This window comes from Chiloscyllium plagiosum, chromosome 22 (genome assembly GCF_004010195.1).
Source record: "Chiloscyllium plagiosum isolate BGI_BamShark_2017 chromosome 22, ASM401019v2, whole genome shotgun sequence".
NCBI classification, from domain to species: Eukaryota; Metazoa; Chordata; class Chondrichthyes; order Orectolobiformes; family Hemiscylliidae; genus Chiloscyllium; species Chiloscyllium plagiosum.
In genome coordinates, this window is record NC_057731.1 from 52,408,092 (window position 1) to 52,430,929 (window position 22,838).

Consider the following 22,838-nt stretch of genomic DNA (forward strand, 5'->3'; position numbering starts at 1 on the left):
TGGACTCTCCACTGCTACTGACAGTGGGCATTTAAACGGGCATTGGATAGGCATACGGAGGATAGTGGGCTAGTGTAGGTTAGGTGGGCTTGGATCAGCGCAACATCGAGGGCCAAAGGGCCTGTACTGCGCTGTATTTTTCTATGTTCTATGCTCACCATTAAAACCAGCTGAGCCATTTTAGAGAAGCTGCAAGTTCACCAACAATTGAAATAAAAACTATAAATCAAGCGGTAATGCCCAAATGAAAGTGAAATGCTGAACCACCACTATAGACCAGCGCAACATCGAGGGCCAAAGGGCCTGTACTGCGCTGTATTTTTCTATGTTCTATGCTCACCATTAAAACCAGCTGAGCCATTTTAGAGAAGCTGCAAGTTCACCAACAATTGAAATAAAAACTATAAATCAAGCGGTAATGCCCAAATGAAAGTGAAATGCTGAACCACCACTATAGACCAATCAACATTACAAACTACATTATGAATGAAGGTTAGAATATGCAAAATTCACTCAATCATTAATGATAATAAAACATTAAATGCACTCAGGCTGGAAGAACAGGGCCAAAATAACTCAGCAATAAAATATCAAAAGAGAAGAGGTGGACAGTTTTGAATTTGGATATTTCTGTGGATGTGTGTGCTCAAACAAAAATGATAAAATTCATGACATTTATTATTAAAATCTATGTGTTCTTGACATGTAGGAAAGCACAAGGCTTACTTAAAAAGAAAACTTTACTTTTGAGCTTGTATTCCTATCAATAACTACCACAGATTTTACTTAAGCTAACAGCTCGTATTTTTGTTATACTAAATATTTAATAAGGGTTGCCAATGCTACAACAGATGAAGTAACAGAACTCAAAACAAAATTTGCACAAGGTACTGTGTAAAACAGTTCAGCAATTTTGATTTGTGAATTCAATTTAAAAACTTATACAACTTTGCACAGGTTCTTCATTAAAGAGAATGACCATTTTACTTACTGCTGTGTGCTCAGAAACGAGCGGTCACTAAGCCACCCAAATAATGGATCATTAAGACTGTTCCATAGGAGAAAAATGGTCTGCAAGAAAAGAAAATGAAGAGTAAACTAAAGAAAACAAGGAAGCAGAAACTATTGGATACAAGGGTGAAAAAGTCAACCTAGCTAAGGAAAAATCATTTGTATTTCAGAACCTGACAGAAACCCAACAAGTAACAGCTAACCTGGAAAATACCTTCAAAGGGGGACATGAGGTAGCTGTGCAAATAGGGTTAAGGAGAATCCAAAGGACTTTTATAAATACATTAACGACAAAAATGATAACTAGGAAAAGAATGAGACCCTTCAAAAATCAGCAAGGCAGCCTATGCGTGGAACTGCAGGAGATGGGAGAGATATTAAACAAGTATCTTGCATCAGTGCTTACGTGGAGAAGGACATGGAAGATAAAGAGCGTGGGGAATTAGATGGTGACATCTTGACAAATGTCCACATTACAGACATGGTGATGCTGGATGTCTTGAAACGCATAAAAGTGGATAAATCCCTAAGACCTGATCAGGTATACTATAGGACTCCATGAAAAGCTAAGGAAGTGATTGTTGGGCCCTTTGTTGAGATATTTGGATCATTGATACTCACAAGTAAGGTGCCGAAGATTGGAGATTGGCTAACATGGTGACACTACTTAAGAATGGTGGTAAGGAAAAGCCAAGGAACTATAGACCAGTGAGCCTGGCATCAGTGGTGGGCAAGTTGCTGGAGGAAATCCTGAGGAACAGGATATACATGCATTTGGATAGGTAAGGACCGATTTGGGATAGTCAACATGGTTTTGTGCATGGGAAATCATGTCTCACGAACTTGATTGAGTTTTTTGAAAAAGTAACAAAGAAGATTGCTGAGGGCAGAGTGGTGGATGTGATCTATATGAACTTCAGTAAGATGTTCAACATGTTTCCTCACAGTAGACTGGTTAGCAAAGTTAGATTGCATGAAATAAAGGGAGAACCAGCCATTTGAATAAAGAACTGGCTCGAAGGTAGAAGACAGAGGGTGGTGAGTGGGAGGCTTGCTTTTCAGACCGGAGGCCTGTGACCAGTGGTGCGCCACAAGAATTGATGCTGGGTCCATTGCTTTTGGTCATTTATATAAATGATTTGAATGAGAACATAGGAGGTATTGTTAGTAAGTCTGCAGGATCAGAGGGATCTTGGGACCCATGTCCATACATCCCTTAAAGTTGCCACCCAAGTTGATAGGGTTGTTAAGGCAGCATATGGTGTGTTCATTTTCATTAGTGAGGTGATTGAGTTTAAGAGCCATGAGATAATGCTGCAACTCTATTGAGTCCTGAGTAGACCACACTTGGAATGTTGTGTTCAGTTCCGGTCGCCTCATTATCGTGAAGTGGGAGATGACACGGGGCAGGGTAACACGAGGCATATGGACATACAAGTTGGCCGCTGAGCCATCAGTTGGCCACTTGACACATAAGATGGCCACCGGACTACAATATGAAGAGAGACAGCAGAGCAAATACAGATACTGCCTGGGGCCACCAGAATGTCAGCACAAAGCACTCACAACCTAGTTAATTAGTTTAAGACAGATGGGGGAGAGAATACACATGAGTAACGTGCACTGCCCAAAGTGTCTGGGTCCAGCCAACACCTTTGATAGAAATGTTAACAGCTTGATACAAACTCTATACAGAGTGTAATAACCAGGGCTGTAGTAATCGTCCTTCTCAGGAAAAGCGATTACCGTCCATTACAGCAATGGACTTCCGCGCAGACATTGAAACCGAATGTCTGTATTGAAACTAACAAGAAAATGGCGCTGAAATTAACAAAGGCTGTGCTGGAACTGAAAATGACTGTATTGAGACTATCAACGATTCTACAATGATTACCATAAACAAATCATGTTACAAAGCCAATAATCTCTGGTGGTTGTGATGAAAGAACAGCACTTCGAAAGCTAGGGATTCCAACTAAACTTGATGTTCTGTGATTTTTATCTTTTGGAATAGTGTGTGCAAGACTGGCCTCCCATCTCTCACAAAGACGTTGTGAAACTTGAAAGGGTTCAGAAAAGATTTACAAGGATGTTGCCTGTGCTGGAGGGTTTGAGCTATAGGGAGAGACTGAATAGGCTGGGGCTGTTTTCCCTGTAGCGGAGGTTGAGGGGTGACCTTATCGAGGCTTATAAAATCATGAGGGGCATGGATAGGATAAATAGGCAGTCTTTTCCCTGGGGTCAGGGAGTCCAGAGGGCATAGGTTTAGGGTGAAAGGGGAAAGATATAAAAGAGACCTATGGGGCGGCCTTTACACGCAGAGGGTTGTACGAGTATGGAATGAGCTGCTAGAGGAAGTGGTCGAGGCTGGTACAATTACAACATTTAAAAGGCATCTGGATGGGTATATGAATAGAAAAGGTTTAGAGGGATATGGGACAAGTGCTGACAAATGGGACGAGATGAATTCAGGATATGGAAGAGTTGGACTGGAGGGTTTGTTTCCGAGCTATACATCCCAATGCCTCTATGACTCTTAGCGCTTCACAGCTAACTAATCATATTCATTATGAATTTATGTTCTGGACTTTTTGGAGATTAAATCTAAAAGGCAGAGTCTGTTGCTGAAAATGCGAATATAGTTAAAGAAGCAAACTATTTCCATGGATAGTGTACTGTGATCACGTTCCAAGTGAGTGGTGTGGAGAGAAGCACATAGCCAAGCAAACACAGATTCTCCACAATTATTGTACATTTTGTTCAGTACAAGCAGGACTTTAAGGTCGTTGTGCAATGACTCATGTCTTAACAAGATTGCGCTGCCAGACACAAATCTATTTGCATTTAGGGCCTTCAGAAATGCGATATCAAAAACAATGAATGCAGTTCTAATATATTTTACCAATAAAGGTAAAACTGCTGTACTCCAGCTGCTCTCTCACTAGAAAGAGACGGCTGGTGGTGGTTTAACCTGAGGGTCACCATACCTCCTCAAACAAGGGGAGATGCTGAGATGGAGAGTCCTTCATATTAACTTCAGCCAGTGCAGGAGTGGAACACATACTGTTGGCAGGACTCAGCATTGCAAACCAGCCATCCAGTCAACTAAGCTAACTGACCCCTTACCAACAAGACACCAATGTTTGTTCTTTACAGGTTACCAAAGATACACCCAAAAAGAACAACGTTAATTAATAACCATGCTTTGGGACATGATGTTGAGGTCGTACAGGACGCTGGGGAGAGACTTCCTCTGAACTGGTGTACACTGCTCTTGTTGCCCTGTTATTGGAAGGATATTATTAAACTGGAGAGGACTCAAAAGATTTACCAAGAATAAAGGATTGGAGTTATAAATATAGGCTGGGACTTTTATCACTGGAGCGGAGCAGGTTGAGGGGTGACCTTGTATTGGTTTATAAAATCATAAGGGGCACAGATAGGGTGAATTGTGTTATGAAGTTGAAGGTGTGTACTGTCCCTTTAAGACAGAGTGAAAGTTGAAAAGCTGGCAAGCACTGGTCATGTGACTGACTAGCAGGCACAAAGTGTATGGGATAATTTGAAGATATAACATTTGGGTTGTAACCTAGAGATGAGTCGTTTTCACAACAGTTCGAATTTAACCAGTTTAAATTATACCCCAAGCTACAAGGTTAGATCTCACGGAATACAGGGAGAACGAGCCATTTGGATACAGAACTGGCTCAAAGTAGAAGACAGAGGGTGGTAGTGGAGGGTTGTTTTTCAGACTGGAGGTCTGTCACCAGTGGATTGCCACAAGGATCAATGTTGAGTCCACTACTTTCTGTCATTTACATAAATGATTTGGATGTGAGCATAAGAGGTACAGTTAGTAAGTTTGCAGATGACATCAAAATTGGAGGTATGGTGGACAGCAAAAAGGGTTACCTCAGATTACAACAGGATCTTGACCAGATGGGCCAATGGGCTCAGAAGTGGCAGATGGAATTTAATTCAGATAAATGCGAGGTGCTGCATTTTGGGAAAGCAAATCTTAGCAGGACTTATACACTTAATGGTAAGATCCTAGGGAGTGTTGCTGAACAAACAGACCTTAGAGTGCAGGTTCATAGCTCCTTGAAAGTGGAGTCGCAGGTAGGTAGGATAGTGCAGGCGGCGTTTGGTATGCTTTCCTTTATTGGTCAGAGTATTGAGTACAGGAGTTGGGAGGTCATGTTGCAGCTGTACAGGACATTGGTTAGGCCACTGTTGGAATATTGCGTGCAATTCTGGTCTCCTGCCTATCGGAAGGATGATGTGAAACTTGAAAGGGTTCAGAAAAGATTTACAAGAATATTGCCAGGGTTGGAGGATTTGAGCTACAGGGAGAGGCTGAACAGGTTGGGGCTGTTTTCCCTGGAGCGTCAGAGCTTATAGAGGTTTACAAAATCATGAAGGGCATGGATACGATAAATAGGCAAAGTCTTTTCCCTTAGGTCGGGGAGTCCAGAACTAGAGGGCATAGGTTTAGGGTGAGAGGGGAAAGATACAAGAGAGACCTAAGGGGCAACCTTTTCACACAGAGTGGTATGTGTATGGAATGAGCTGCCAAAGGAAGTGGTGGAGGCTGGTACAATTGCAACATTTAAGAGGCATTTGGATGGGTATATGAATGGGAAGGGTTTGGACGGGTTGGACCGAAGGGTCTGTTTCCACGCTGTATATCTCTATGACTATGAATTTGAATTTTACTGTTTTGACAACAATGAGACGATCTGATGTTTGGAGTATAAAAAGCCGGACAGTTAGGCAGAGAAAGAGCACCTGCCATCGAAAGACTGCTATTCAGAACACACACTAAAAAGGTACCTTTATCATCTGAAACACCTTTGCAGAAGACCGAAGACAACTTAGGGTGATCTACAAACAGGGGAAGATTGATACCGGAAATGACAGCCACTGTTTGGTTTTGAAAAAATTGAGTTGCTGTAAATTTAATAGGGGCTCTATTGGATCAGTATATTGTTGTAGATTGGGAGGCTTAGAGGTGTAAATAGGTGTTGTTCAATGCTAATTTTTGAAGTTAAAGAATAAAACAGATTTGTTCTTTAAATAGTGGAATTTGGGTAGTTCTCTCTCACTCATTCTTTAACAGATTACGAGGCAAGGTTGGCTTTTCTGCGAGATTGTTCTCTGTGCTAATTAAACCAAAGAACAAAGAATAAAGAAAATTTAGGAACAGGCCCTTCGGCCCTCCAAGCCTGAGCTGATCCAAACCTACTGTCTAAACCCGTCGCCCAATTCCTAAGCATCTGTATCCCTCTGCTCTCCACCTACTCATGCATCTGTCCAGGCACATCTTAAATGAATCTATCGTGCCTGCCTCTACCACCTCTGCTGGCAATGCGTTCCAGACGCCCACCACCCTCTGTGTGAAGTACTTGCCACATGTACCCCCCTTAAACTTTTCACCTCTCACCTTGAAAGCGTGACCTCTCGTTATTGGATCCTTCACCCTGGGAAAATGCTTATCCCTATCTACCCTGTCTACACCCTTCATGATTTTGAAAACTCAATCTCTTTGCTTCTAATGAAAACAATCCTAACCTATTCAACCTCTCTTCATAGCTAGCACCTTCCATACCACGCAACATCCTCGTTAACCTTCTCTGCACCCTCTCAAAAGCGTCCACATGCTTTTGGTAATGTGGCGACCAGAACTGTACACAGTATTCTAAATGCGGCCAAACCAATGTTTTGTACAATTTTAACATGACTTGCCAGCTCTTATGCTCAATACCCCGTCCAATGAAGGCAAGCATACCATATGCCTTCTTGACCACTCTATCCACCTGTGCAGCAACCTTCAGGGTACAATGGACCTGCACTCCCAGATCTCTCCGCTCATCAACTTTTCCCAAGGCTCTTCCGTTCACTGTATAATTCGCTCTAGAATTAGAATTGCTACAATGCATCACCTCACATTTGTCTGGATTGAACTCCATCTGCCACTTCTCCGCCCAACTCTACAGTCTATCTATATTCTCCTGTATTCTTTGACAGTCCCTTGTGCAGTCTGCTACTCCACCAATCTTCATATGATCAGCAAGTTTGCAGATGACACCAACAGTGCCCTCTTCCAGATCATTTATGTATATCACAAACAACAGTGGCCCCAGCACTGACCCCTGTGGAACACCACTGGTCATCTTTCTCTATTTCGAGAAACTCCCTTCAAGTTCTACTCTGTCTCCTGTTGCTCAACCAGTTCCTTATCCACCTAGCTAGAACACCCTGCACACCAAGTGACTTCACTTTCTCTAATAGTTACCATGGGGAACCTTATCAAACGCCTTACTAAAGTCCATGTACAGGACATCAACAACCCTTTCTTCATCTATCAACTTGGTCACTTCCTCAAAGAACTCTATTAAGTTGGTAAGGCACAATCTCCCCCGCACAAAACCATGTTGCCTACCACTGATAAGCCCATTCTTTTCTAAGTATAAGTAGACTATATCCCTCAGTATCTTCTCCAGCAACTTTCCCACTACTGACGTCAGGCTCACTGGTCTATAGTTACCCGGAATATCTCTACTACCCTTCTCGTACAGGGGTACAACATGAGCAACCTTCCAGTCCTCCGGCACCTCACCTCCGGCAGAAGGGTTTACTGCTGTATCATAACACCAAGAGTCTTTTCCCTAAGGTGAGGGAGTTCAAAACTAAGGAGCATATTTTTAAGATGAGAGGAGAAAGATTTTGAAAAAAAAAGACATGGGGCCTATTTTCTTTTTTTACACAAAATAATTAGAGTGGGGAATGAACTGCCAGAGGAAGCAGTGGATGCAGGTACAATTACAACCCTTAAAAAACATTTGGATAATCACATATGAGTACATAAATAGGAAATGTTTGGAGGGATACAGGCCATACACATGCAGGTTGGACTATTTTAGTTTGTAAATAGGTCAGTGTGACTAGTTGAACCAAAGGGTCTGTTTCCATGCTGTATGACTGACTCTACAAATGAAGTATGCACATTGACTGCTCATCAAATATGCAGTCAAGTATAATCAACTTGATTGATTGCCCATTCAAAAATCACAATAGAAAAAGTGAAAGTAATAAAGCAACACCAAGAAATAAATATAGCAATCTCAACTTCTCACCCGAGTAAACCTTCTCCTCAGAGTTTGGCTATGTATATGAAAATGAGAACATTTCCAGGATTATAGACTTTACTGGTTTGTATAGAAATGAAATAGTCAGAAACAAACTTTGCTGAATCCCTTTAGATTTCCTCTAAGCTGTAATCAAGCTACAAGCTCATGACCATCATGCTGATATGGATAAACAATATTTTTCAAAGTGAAAATTGTAGTCAAGATGTGTACAAAGTCACTCAGGTATCTTGCAAATTGCAATAATCATTAAACTATAATTGTAAGGATCACAAAATTAATACTTATTTGTCCATTCAATCTATGCACAAAGCCTCTGGAAGCTTTCCAAACACCACCTTTCCCAAAGTTATTTTCAACAAATTACTGACAGGTTTATCTTTATGTCACAGCACTGGTTGAGTTCATTCTTCCTGGCTAAATAACATCTAAGTGACAGCAACTGAAGTTATAAAATATGCCAAATACTTTCTCTCCCCCTCACCCCCCACCAAAGTATTCAATTACTCTTGACAAACTCTTCACAAACCCCAACAGATCAATGACTGAATGTTGAAACTTGAGATTTTACTTCAACCAGTTCCAAACCCTTTGTACAGGAGAACAATTAACTATGAGCTGATTCAAAGCACTAAATCACATTATTTTACATCGCACTGTCCTTAACACTCGAACTGTCCAATTACTTATGCAGTTTACAGCAACTGTGGCTGGGATTTGAAGACAAACCAAAACGTATTTACCTTGTTATGGACCCAGTGGTTCATTTTTAAAATGGTCTAGACTACAAAATTTATTCATAACCTGATTACAATATTAAAAAATTCTTATTTTAAACAGCCGTAAAGGGACTTTGTAATTAAGAACAAAAACCATCTGGAATCTTCTCATGTTAATTCAATCTTAATGCATTTACTGAATAGACCATTTAAGTAGCGATTGCAAGTATTTCTGAAACAGATTGTGAATAATTAACAAAAGGAAATTAAAGTTTTAATTTTGAAACAACAGTTTATTTGCTGAACACTGCAATAAAAGATTTTGTAATAACAAAGTTAACACGGAGGATGCTGAATTTCTCGATTTGAAACATCAAAAATTCACTTGGCGCAATGGACAAAACTTCATACTGCAACAAGTCAAGTACGGCACTAAAGAAAGAATTCTATTAAACATTTTAGACGGATTGCAATGGGCAACCACAAACAGCTGCAACTATGTATCTCAGTGCTGACAGAGAAATTATGGATGGGCTCCCAAGTAAAACTTTAAAGAAAACGTAGACTCACCTCCCCAATCCAGAAGGATACTTTATCGATTTTGTAAACAGATACAAATGTGTCTACATAGTAAAGGAGGAACACATTATGCAGAATGGAGACAAACAGAGATAAGGAACCATACAGCACTGCTGTAGGTATACTCATGCAGTTCACTTGTCTAATTCCCATGACTTCAGCAGTCCATTGCACTCTAGTTCAAACTTCTTCGCAGTCATTTCATTTCCGTCTTTGGCAGAGGTGTTTCAAATTTACACGAGCAGCCAGAAGCTTTCAATCCCTGGTAACCTATGAACAGTAATTCAAAGATAACAATATTAATATGTTCATCAGAATACGAAATACTCCATAACATACTGCACAAGATTTCACTCACCTATTTACCTTGTGCTTAATGGCTTCAAAGAGCACATGGTTAAGAAATGCTTTGGTTTTAAAACACTCAGCGCAATTTCTTGCCCCTCATTACCTGTGATCTACATCAGTCTTACAGCCAACCCAATCAGAGGTTACAGCCCTCCATCGACTCTGGCCTGATATACTTCAAATTTTAATTCGCTCCACCAATGCCAGCTGCATTAGTAGGTGTCATGACCTTGCCACTAATTTCCACCTTAAATCTGGCCTCTCTACATCTTTCATCATTTAAAATAATCTACAAAAAAGTCAATTCACTGACAAACCTTTGATCATTTGTTCTAATACCCTATTATACTGCTAAGTTGTGTTTGCTGCCCTTGTAAAGTACTACGTGGCACCTGGTACATTAAAAGATCCTATGCAAGTGCAAGCTGTTAATCACAATGATTGGAAAACTGCTATTTAAAAAATTGTAGTGACAAATCCACTAAAACAAAAAAACTGCTGGAATTATAGTTGAATTACATTACAATATATCACAGTTAAATTAACCTCAAACATTTTTGAACAACACAGTGAAGCATTGTAAAATAAGATCAGTGAAACACAAGAAGATAATCTGATTCTGCAGAATTCAAGATCACTGATATCTCAACAAACACTTCGAAGTTCCAGAGACTGCCACAGTTTTTCTGGGTGGGGGGGGGTGGAAACATTCCTCTTGTAATGATAATCATGTATTTCATGGTAACCATGTCTTTTAATTCTCTTTTTCTGTAATCTGAAGATAATATCAATTTTTGAAATCAAACTCTCTACAGTCAAGGAAAAATGCTACACAGCTGTATTCTTTACTTGGACATGGGGGACTTGTCAATGGATGTGAAACACATTCTGAATTTTGCTATCTTCCATCTGAGACAGGAAATACTCCAAACAACATGCTTTTATCTCACTCAATCTCGTTGCCAAAGCTACATGCTTTGCACAATACAATCTGACCACATGCTCAAGAGGAAAAGACAATGGATAAAAATTCAAACAAATGCAATGCATCCAAAGAGACTAATGCTGTCATAGACATTCTGCTCTAACAACTGAAACAAGCCCTGAACAAGATAGGGGTGTTACCACTAAAGAAAGTGTGGTACCATATTAAAATACTCATATGAACAGCATTTGCAAATGGCAAGCTTCCAGAAAGATTAACTGGCACAACTTCTGAGAAGTAATATTATTTTCAACATCTCTTCTCTTAAGAAAATAAAATCTGGATCTTATTTAGTATATTTCGCCTCCTCTATCTGGATAAAACCATGCATATTTTCACTCATGCAAGGGACTACTAAAAAAATTGTTTATTTGATTTTTTAAAAACGTTTGAAGCAAAAGGGAGAGTTGATTTTAAAAATGTTCCCATTGGGAAGATTACTTAAGCTTACATACTTTATGCTTGTGTGTGTTTTTTTAAAATGACTTGCGATGTGTGCAAAATGACATTTATCGAGAACCTTTCTGAAAAATTCGGGTTGAAAAACATGGTCAACAACACATTCTTAGCACTTGGCCCATAACATCACAAGTGCATATCTGAGTACTTCTTCAATATTACGACAGCTTCTGCAATCATCACCCTTACTGGCAGAGAATGCCACATTCGCACCACCTTCTGGGTGAGAGATACTTTCCTCTCAGCCCCTCCAAACCTCCTGCCACTTACCTTAAATCTAGGCCCATTAACCAATGATCCCTCCATCAAGGTGTAAAATTCCTTCCTGTCTACCCCCCTCAATTTTATACATCTCAATCATGTCCCCTCTCAGTCTCTCCTGTTCCAAAGAAAATAACCCCAGCCTGTCCAATCTCTCTTCATATCAGATTTTGCAGCCCAGGCAGCGTCCTTACAAATCTCCTCTGTTGTTCAGTGCAATCACATTCCCATTAAGTGGATTCGAGAACTGAGGTCTAACCAATGTTATATCCAGTTCCAGCATGCCCCCACCTCCTCCACTAACTCCTCCCACTTCCTTCTGTACACAAAAGGCCGCTCCGATCCTCAGTGCTTCCCAGGGTCCTCTAGTTCTTCCTGTGTTCTCTTATGTTGTTTCAAAAACAGATACTTGCCAGCAAAACTCAGCAAGTCTGGCAGCATCTGTGGGGAGAAAAGGCACCATATTTGTAACTTTAATTCTGTTTTCTTCCCACAGATGCTACCAAGACCTTTTGAGTTGCACCAGCAATTTATGCTTCTGTTTCAGATCTCCAGTATCCACAGTTCTTTCTTTCATATCCTTATCTTGTTGTCCTTCAAAAATGCATCATTTCACAATTATCCAGACTGAATTCCATTTGCAACTGATCAGGATGTCGTCCTATCGCTATCCTACTCACTGTTTATATCCACCAACTTTCGTATCATCCACAAACTTACTGTTCAACTCCACTACATTCAAGTCTAAACCAATTATATATACCACAAAGAAAAAGGGCTTAAACAGTGAACTCCACTGGACGCGGATATGTGGTCAAAAAAACACCCACTTAACCTTCCCTCTCTACTTCCTGCCACTCAGTCAACTCTGGATCCAATTTGCCAAATTTCCTTGGATCCCATGGGCTCTTACCTTTACTATCAGTTTCCCATGCAAGACCTTATCAAAAGCCTTACTGAAGTCCAAATAGACAGCATCAAATGTATTGTTCTTATCGACATACCTGTTTACTGCTTTGAAAAATTCAATCAAGTTGGTTAGACCCTGCCCTCCCCTTGACAAGACTATATTGACTATTTCAGATTAACCCCTGCCTCTCTAAGTGCAGATTAATTCAAACAAAGAGCAGCATAACTTCAAAAAAAACAGAAGGATCACTGGGCACCCAAGGCCCATTATGTCTGAGGAAGTAGAGTCACAAAATTTGAAACAAGATATTCACTTTCCTGCCTTAATGAACTTTAAGAGTCAACAACATTGTTGAGATCTAGAGTTACATATAGGCCAGATCAGGGAAGGATGGCAGATGCCCTTCCCTGACAGATATTAGAGAAGTAATAATCGACAATGGTTATATCATTGTCAAAAGGGTAACATTTCATTCCAAATTTGTATTGAATTCAAATTTCACCCATGTCCCCAAAACATTAGTCTTGGGTTCTGGAGTACTAGTTCATTAGACATTACCACTACATCGCGACTGTCCGCAAAATAAGTTTCAATAACAAAAACAGCCATTTTGACCCATTATATATGAGCATGACAGCTCTCTTACCAAAGGAGAAAGTGAGGGCTGCAGATGCTGGAGATCAGAGCTGAAAATGTGTTGCTGGAAAAGCACAGCAGGTCAGGCAGCATCCAAGGAACAGGAGAAGGGCTTATGCCCGAAACATCGATTCTCCTGTTCCTTGGATGCTGCCTGACATGCTACGCTTTTCCAGCAACACTTTCAGCTCTCTTACCAAAGACAACTACTCAAATTCAAATTTCCTTGAGCCTTTTAATGCTTTTACTTAAAATTTCCTCTTAAATGTCATAACCAAATTTGTTTCAATATCAGTTAATCAAAGCATTCCTTCTACGTCTGATATGCTGTCCAGGGAGGCAGAGTCAGGGAAGAATGGAGCTTGGGCAAAATGCTACTGTGGTACTGGCATCTATACTAAACCACAAAACCTCATTCAGGAGAAGACAGAAGGATGATGGGAATAAATTTAGTGCAACAGATAACACCCTTTAGACAGCTGCACCTACCTCAACATCTAAATTCAACATCTTCAATATTTATTCTCCCATTCGTTTTGGTTCTTGTTGCATTAGGTGCCACTTCTTTGTGTGAGGCAGGCAATCTGTTGCCTTGGTTATTTTTAACATGCACAAAAGTAATCCAGAGTGACTCTCCTGCCAATTTTCCTCTCTGCTGAGAAAGTGCTCAGCTGCTATCCTATGCTTCGAAGTAAATCAAGTCTTCCCCATGTTCCCCTCAATGTTATTCACATAATGCAATTGCTGCATGTTTCAATTTGTATTCAAAGGTAACCTTTTCTAGTCGAATTAAGGGCCAACTCCTCTTCCTATTTGGTCTGGACAGTCTATTTTTAAACTGACACACAGTTCAATACAAGTTTTCTTGGAATTTTGTGCCCTTCAAAGGTTATATTTTATTTTAAACTGTAATTCTCCAAAAACATTAACAAATTCAACAAATTTCCTTCATACCAAGTGAAGACGACACCCTTCAATTCTTGCATTTATACCACAAAGTGAGATTCTTAAAAATATAGTCACCATTGCAGTTACTGCATGGACAACACACAAAATAAAATCTCAGGAATGTTTATTAAAAATATTCTTGAGGAAACAAGCTAATATTTCCCTTGCAGATAACATACAAAAACACCACTGTACTTAAAGAACCCAAGACAGAAAACGCACAGTAGGTCCATCAGTTTTTAATCAAAATACCACAAGGTGGTCATTTGGTCCATGTAGTCCACTCCACATTCGATACGATCATGGCTGATCCAATCATCCTCAACTCCACCACCCTGCCTTTTCCCCATTACCCTCGATTCCTTTACTGATTAAAAATTTCTCTCAGCTTTGAACATACAAAAATGACTTGGGCTCAACAGCTTTCTGCAGAGACGATTTCCACAGACTGACCACCCTTGAGAGAATTTTTTCTCTTCGGCGGTCTTAAATGGGTGACTGCTTTTTCAGATTATGCCCTCTGGTCCTCGGCTCACCCACAAGGAAAAACAAAATCCCCTCAAGTATCCTGAGAAGTCCCCTAAATATCAATAAGGTCACTTCTCATTCTGCTAAACTCTAGACAGTATAGGCTTAACCAAAGCAACCCTCCCTCATAATAAAATCATTCCACACCTCAGATCAATCTAGTAAATCTCCTCTGGACTGCCTCCAAAGTCAATGTATCTTTTTCTCGGTAAGGGGACCAAAACTGTGCACATTCCAGCTGTGGTTTGACCAGCATCTCGTACAGTTTTGGCAAGTCTCCTTATTTTTATACTCCATTGCCATTGAAGTAAAAGTCAACATTGCATTTGGCTTTTCTATCGACCCTGAATTTTGGATCTTAACTTTTTGCGAATCAAAACCCCTAAATCCCTCATTGCCGCAGCCTTAGGAGTCTTTGGCCATCTAAATACAGGTCTGTTATAATGCAACAGTCGCGTTCCTCTACAACTTCACGCTGGAGAGGATCGCTACACCCGTTCAGTAGAAAGTTTGTGTTATCCAAACAAAATCCACAATTCGTCAATCGTGTTATAGCCAATTTGCACTAACAAAACACATGTTAAAGCAGAACAACCTGCAATATTCAACTCTTCGATTCTTCCTGCCAAAGTGAATCACCTAGGTTTTCCCACATTGTAGGCCATCTGCCAAACGTTTGCCAACTCATTTATCTATATGATGCGGTAGACTTGTATGTCATCCTCACTACTTGCCTTCTACCTATTTTTGTGTTATCTACAAACTTGGCGATAGTACATTAATTTCCATCATACAAGTAATTAATATATACTGTAAATGATTTGGCCCTAGCACAGATCCCTGTGGCACTCCACTAGTTACAGATTGCATTCCTGAAAATGCTCCCTTTATCTCAACTCTGTTAGCCAATCCTCTACCTTTGATAGTGTATACCCACACTCCATGGTTATTATTTGGTAGGCTGATATTTAGTGCCTTATTGAATGCCTCTGGAAATCAAAAAATGTTACATCTATTCGTTTCCCTCTCTGCTTGTTACCTCCTCAAAAATTTACACAGCATGATTTCCCTTCATGAAGTAATGCTGATTCTGCTTTGTGTTTCTAAACTCTCTGCCATTACATCTCAATGACAGATGTCAAGCTAAATAACTTATATTTACCTGTTCTTGTCTCCATCCCATTTGAACAAGGAAGCTTTCCAATTCTCTGAGGCTTTTCCTGAATCAAAGGACTCTTGAAAGATTACTATCAGTGCATCCATTACCTCTGTCACTACTTCCCTGAAAGGTCCCCTGGATGTGAGGGGTTAACAGCTTTTAGCACCATAAATACAATAACTACCACTTGTCCTTTTGTGGTAGTGATTGTATTTACTTTCGGCACCACAGCTCCCATTAGCCCCTGATTTAGCATCCTTGCAGTGCAATTAGTCAGGGAAAAAAAAGTCATGTTTCAGGTCAACCCATTTACCAGAAGTAGGTACACATGGGTATTTTCAATGTGCAAGTATTAATTTGTTCTTCTGGTTCTGCTCCAATTCTATCCTTGCTGACCACTCATTGCCCAACCTTCTGGAATTTCAATTTGCCTCAGTTCTGCTGCATGTATCCTGATATGCACTAAAATAAAAGCAAACTACAACAGATTTTGGCAATCTAAAATTTTAAAAAGTGCTGGAGAAACTCAACAGGTCTGACAGCAGAGAAATTGAGTTAACAGAGTTCCTATACAACCCATCTTCAGAACTATTGTTACCACGACTACCATTCTCTTCGTCTCATGAATTTCTATAGCTCTCTATCCCATCATGCATTAAGTTCTAGATCTTTGTTCTAGTCGATAACTTCCCTATTCCCACCACAATTTTGAATTTTATATTCAATGAATTGTAAATAGGAGAACACAATTCATTTTTATAAAGTTAAAAACCACACAACACCAGGTTATAGTCCAACAGGTTTAATTGGAAGCACAGTAGCTTTCGGAGCGATGCTCCTTCATCAGGTGGTAGTGGAGGGCTCAATCCTAACACAGAATTTATAGCAAAAATTTACAGTGTGATGTAACTGAAATTATATATTGAAAAATTGATTGTCTGTTAAGCCTTTCATGTTAGAATACAGTGATAGTTTCACTTCTTTCATGTGTAAATCACAAAACCTCTTTTTTAAAAAGTTGCATTCTCAGGTTAGCTGTTAGCAATGGTGATAGCTAGACAATGTGTTAAAGGTGTTGGCCCCCTGTGTTCTCTGTTTATTCCAAATCATTTTTATAGAGACATGGAGTCTATTTACTAGTCTAAATGTGAGCTGTTTGAGACCAAATAAATGTGGACAGTAAACTTATCCAGAGTAATATTTGGAGGACCTGAAATTCATACATTTTTGGGTACAAAATTCTACTTGTTCTTCAGACTAACACTTTAGCGTTGATTTGAGGCTGGAGGAGAGAGAGAGACCAGCTCAGTGCCATTTCACTCTTTTTGCTCATTTTCTTTCTTCTTCTTGCTGCTACTCTTGTTTATAGCAGGAGTTTAGGAGAGAAAGAAGTGAGTGGTAGAATCAGACAGAGAAGTGGCTAGCAAGTGGTAAGCAGAAAAAATTAAAATTTTTGGCCAAAAGATGATTTTTACACAAGATCAACTGTTAAGACTAGAGTATATTAACTACTTCACCACACATCTCAGGTAATAAAATGCTGCAAGTAACTTTGTTTTCCAAACCCTTTTCCATTTTCACAAAAAATTGTCCCAAGGGATTGAGATACAAATCAGAAAAACAAAATGGATGCCAAATTAATGATTGGTATTAGGAAGGGTTACCCAAGAGCAACATTTTTGAAGAGGTTGGAGAGGTAACAAGATGTAGGCAGGGGGAGGCGGTGAGGAGGAGAGCATTTACAAGGCTGGAGGAAACATACATTTATAGAGAAGAAAAAGCCCATGAGGGATTTACAAACCAAGTTGAAGATTTTAAATCAAAGAAATGAAGAGTTACGGTTGATCAACACTGGATAATATCAAATGTGACGTGGTATGGGATAACACTCTGGTCAGCCTCCCACCATCTCTTCGCCATAGACAAAGTATGACTGCTCACAACCTCCCTCGTGCCTCAATGCACTCTCAATCATGATCCAATCTCGATAGCTCCCTTATTCATTCACCTCCCCAATCCCACCCAATTCAGGGACTCTGCTTCTTTGATCTCTTGAGCATCTCTATTCTTAGTGAGCTAAGCCCCCTATATCCCTCACTCTGGAATTCGCTATCTAAACACACTTATTACCCACTTATTACCCCCCTTGATACTCTGTAAAACTCAGCTCTTTGAATAGGTTCACTGTCATCCCTTGACCACTATATTGCCTCCTTTGGCCAAGTATTCACTTTTTGATTACAGTTTAGTGAAACACTTGAGAATTTGTTACGATGTTAAAGGTTGAATATTATTGTATTATTACTGTTGCAATGTTTTCTCAGCCATGAAATGCTAGACAATCTCAGGAATAAAATCCTGCAACTCCAACCCACTGTGAACTTTTGGTCACAACACTACAACAGCCTCGTTCACCACTATCCTCAAGAACAATTAAGGATACAGAAAATACTGGACTTAACAGTGACAATTTTAAAATAATAACACATTCAAGGGACTTTACAAAAACATATTAAAGAAAGCAATATTCACACAGGCGCCCAAAGGCTTGGTAAAAGGATGTTTAAGATTTGACATAAACAAAGAGAATTCAGGTTTTGGAAAAGACTTCCAGAGCAGAGAGCATAGGCAGCTGGACTCAAGGCCACCATTAGTGCAATTAAGATTGGGGATGCACAAGACATCAGATTTAGATAAGCATAGATACCACCCAGCCAAGACTATATCAAACTGCTTCTCGGAAAACATTCAATGTCTTGGCCTCAACTGCTTTCTTTGATAGAATTCCACAGGCTCACCACTCAGAGGAAATTTCTCCTCATCTCAGTCCTAAATGACTGAAACAATGGATCTGCCCAGGCAATAAAGTTTGTGGATTTTGGGCAGAAGGTGTAAGTGGGCTGTGTGGAGTTCAGGAACTGTCAGTAAAGGCCTGCTTACTCTCACTCACTTACCCTAGTTCCTGGTCCAGCTAAACTCTGATGCTAAAATTCTCAACCTTATGTTAAAATTCCCCCTTGGCCATGCTTCCCAGTGTTTCCAAACACTCTAACCTCAAGAGCTTTGTGCACTCCACCCCTTCTGCCCCACAACTGGCAACTGTATTATCTGCTGTTTTGACTCAGTGCGCTGAAATTCCCTCCCAATTCCTTTCTATTCCTTAATCTCACTATATGGGTAAATACAAACCATGGATAGGTTCAAATGGAGACTTGGCCATCATCAAGAACATAGAAAATAGACCATTACAGCACTTCAGCCCTTGATGTTACTCCAACCTGTGAAATTAATCTGATATCCATCTAACCTACACCATTCCATTATTATCTGTATCAATGTCCAATGCCCATTTAAATGCCCTTAACCTCAGTGAGTCTACTACTGTTGCAGGCAGGCCATTCCACGCCCCTACTACTCCGAGTAAAGAAACTACCCCTGATATCTGTCCTAAATCTATCACTCCTCAATTTAAAGCTACGTCCCCTCTTGCTAGCTTTCACCATCTGAGGAAAAAAGGGTTGACAGCGAGATCCTACCTAACCCTCTGATCATCTTATCTGTCTTGATTAAGTCACCTCTCAACCTTCTTCTCTTCAACGAAAACAGCCTCAGTTCCCTCAGCCTTTCCTCATTCGACCTTCGTTCCATTCCAGACAATATCCTAGTAAATCTCCTCTGAACCCTTTCCAAAGCTTCCACATCCTTCCTATAATGCAGTGACCAGAACTATACGCAATACTCCAGGTGCGGCCTTACCAGTGTCTTATGCAGCTGAAGCATAACCTTGTGGCTCCGAAACTCAATCCTCCGACCAATAAACGCCAACATGCCACATGCCTTCTTAAAAACCCTATGAACCCGGGTGGCAACTTACAGGGATTTATGCACCTGGACATCGAGATCTCTGTTCATCTACACTGCCAAGAATTTTACCATTAGCTCAGTCTCTGCATTCCTGTTACTTCTTCCAAAGTGAACTATCTCTCACTTTTCCGCATTAAACTCCATTTGCCACTTCTCAGCCCAGCTCTGCATCTTATCTATGTCCCTCTGTAACCCATAACATCCTTTGGCACTATCCACAACTCTTCCTACCTTGGTATCATCTGCAAATTTACTAACCCATCCTTCTACACTTGTATCCAAATCATTTATAAAAATGACAAACAGCAGTGGCCCCAAAACAGATCCTTGTGGTACACCATTGGTAACTGAGCTCCAGAAAGAACACTTCCCATCAACCATCACTCTCTGTCTTGTTTCAGCTAGCCAGTTTCTGATCCAAACCACTAAATCACCTTCAATCCCAAAACCCCATACTTTATACAATAGTCTACCATGCGAAACCTTATCAAATGCCTTACTGAGGTCCACATATACCACAACAGCTTTACCTTCATCCACCTGCCTTGTCACCTTCTCAAAGAACTCAATAAGGTTAGATTAGATTAGATTACTTACAGTGTGGAAACAGGCCCTTCGGCCCAACAAGTCCACACCGCCCCGCCGAAGCGCAACCCACCCATACCCCTACACATCTACCCCTTACCTAACACTACAGGCAATTTAGCATGGCCAATTCACCTGACCTGCACATCTTTGGACTGTGGGAGGAAACCGGAGCACCCGGAGGAAACCCACGCAGACACGGGGAGAATGTGCAAACTCCACACAGTCAGTCGCCTGAGGCGGGAATTGAACCCGGGTCTCTGGCGCTGTGAGGCAGCAGTGCTAACCACTGTGCCACCGTGCCGCCCATAGTGAGGCATGACTTATCCTTCACAAAACAGTGTTGACTATCCCTAATCAACTTACTCCTCTCTAGATAATTATAAATCCTACCTCTTATAACCTTTTGTCAACATCTTACCCACAACTGAAGGAAGATTCACTGACCTATAATTACTAGGGTTGTCCCGACTCCCCTTCTTAAACAAGGGAGCAACATTTGCTATCTTCCAGTCTTCTGGCACTACTCCCATCGACAATGATGACATAAAGATCGAAGCTAAAGGCTCTGCAATCACCTCCCTGGCTTCCCAGCGAATCAGAGGATAAATTCCATCCGGCCCAGGGGTCTTATCTATTTTCAGACCTTCCAAAATTGCTAAAACTTCCTCTTTGTCAACCTCAATCCCACCTAATCTTGTAGCCTGCATCTCCCTATTCTCACTAACACTACCCTTTACCAATGTGAATACTGATGAAAAGTATTCATTAAATGCTTCTTCTATGTCCTCAGATTCCATAAACAACTTTTCACTAGTATCTTTGATTGACCATAACCTTCCTCTAGTCATTCCTTTATTTCTGATATACCCATAAAAGGTATTAGGATTTTCAAGTAATCTTGATGTTGAGGAAAACCGAGTTATTGTAAGACAAGGCACATGCAACAAAAGACAGTGTCGTCACTCAGCCCTCCAACAGCAACATGGTGTGGGATATTTGCAATTGGACCAGCAAATCAAGACTTAACATCCAAGTGAGATGACCTTAATTTAGATAATACGCCATGATGTGGAGGTGCCGGTGTCGGACTGGGTGGACAAAATTAAAAATCGAAGAACTAATATCTTTGCCAAACACTTGTTTAAAGTAACAGAAAAAATCCATAATCACAAGCTCTCTCTCCAATTGCTCAACGTCAACACAATCTTGTTGAATTCCTGTGAAGTACCTCAAGTACTTTTGTGTTAAAAAGAAACACATAACTGCAACTTTTTGCTAAATGTCTGCACCGGATTACAAATATAGAAACAAGCTGACTAAAATGAGGATCTTGAAAGTGATTATTCAAAAGCAAGATGTCTCCTTTAACTGACAACATGCAATTTTCTGCAAGAATCTTTAAAACAAAGACTCGATTAGAGAGTATTTACTCTTTGAAAATACGTCATCATTGGAAAAGTAACACCAGTCTCCCATCCTTCGTAACTAATATTAGGTCTCTTCTCGATGTCACAATAGTTATCATACATTCAAATTAATAAATCTAACTTAAGGGTTCCAATGACAATTTACAATTATATAAAATGAGAGATCACTTAAATGCACAGTACAGAGGAGAAGAATTGAAAAATTAAACAAGTGTATTTGCTCTGTGAAGAGGATTTTGAACAAAGGAAGCAAATAGGGGAGGGTATATATAGTTTGACAGTTGAGGGCAAATCAGCAGAGCTGCGGAAGTAGCAGGGACTAAGCAGTGCGAAAATTTAACAAGTGTTTGAATGATTTCACCACAATCAGAGCAAAATTACTCTTGCCCAATTGCTGCAAGGCATACATCAGTGAATACAATATACATAAATACAAATTATATAGTATAAACAATTTTTAAACTACCACAAAGGAACAAAGAGAAGGGGAAGTTAAAGGGAAGCATGTCATTCTGCATGCAAATAGTCACTGCTACAGAATTAGCCAAATATTTTGCTGCACAGCTAAACTTCTCATTTCTGTGCAGGAATATATATTTTTCAGTAAGTATATAGAAGAATGATCTCTTCTCAGCCTCGAGCTGCAGTAACACAAGGAGATCAGAGCAGACACAGAAACTCTCCAGGCCTTTACTGGTATCTATCCCCAGAGCAAGGGCCTTGGCCCTCACTAATCAGCTTCTTTCTGTCCAAGTTTTCCCGTACGTGCATCATTGGAAAACGACTGAGGGAAATACTCCAGACCTCCAATGGAGTTCTGAAAAGTCAGAGCTCAAACCATTAACTCTGTTTCTCCCTGCATAGATGTTGCCAGACCTGATGAGCTTTTCCAGCCTTTCCTTCTCCACCCTCCACATTGTCTGTACATTACTCCCTTCTCTTTACCCCATGCCCCCTCCAGCATTTCTCTCTCCATACCCCCATTGCTTCTCACCTTAAGGATCCTATCCCCTACCGCCCCCTCAAATCCAAAGTTTGACTCTTGACACAACACAATCCCACCCTCTGGGGCTCTCTCTCTCTCTGTTACCCCAATTCCACATATTTATGAGCTCTCTCCTTCCTCAGAACCCTCTCCCTAACAAATTGCCAGAGCCCTCTCCACTCCCCAAACCCCCTCTCTCCTCCCAACACCTACGTATCCCCAACATCCCCCTCCCTCCCAATCACTATGGCCCCCTTGTCACCGCCAAACCCTCCACCCATTG

At 40.5% G+C, this 22,838-nt stretch overlaps 1 protein-coding gene across 1 annotated transcript in view; it reads right to left on the bottom strand.

Moving 5' to 3' along the window:
- mfsd13a (major facilitator superfamily domain containing 13A) overlaps window positions 1–22,838 on the bottom strand; it is a 46,774-nt gene that overhangs the window by 23,610 nt on the left and 326 nt on the right. The window contains exons 2-3 of the mRNA XM_043713064.1: window positions 9,449–9,727; window positions 992–1,071 (exon numbers count right to left, since the gene is read on the bottom strand). Of these exons, the coding sequence (XP_043568999.1) occupies window positions 992–1,071; window positions 9,449–9,610 (242 nt within the window). The 5' untranslated portion in view covers window positions 9,611–9,727. The remainder of the gene's footprint in view (window positions 1–991; window positions 1,072–9,448; window positions 9,728–22,838) is intronic.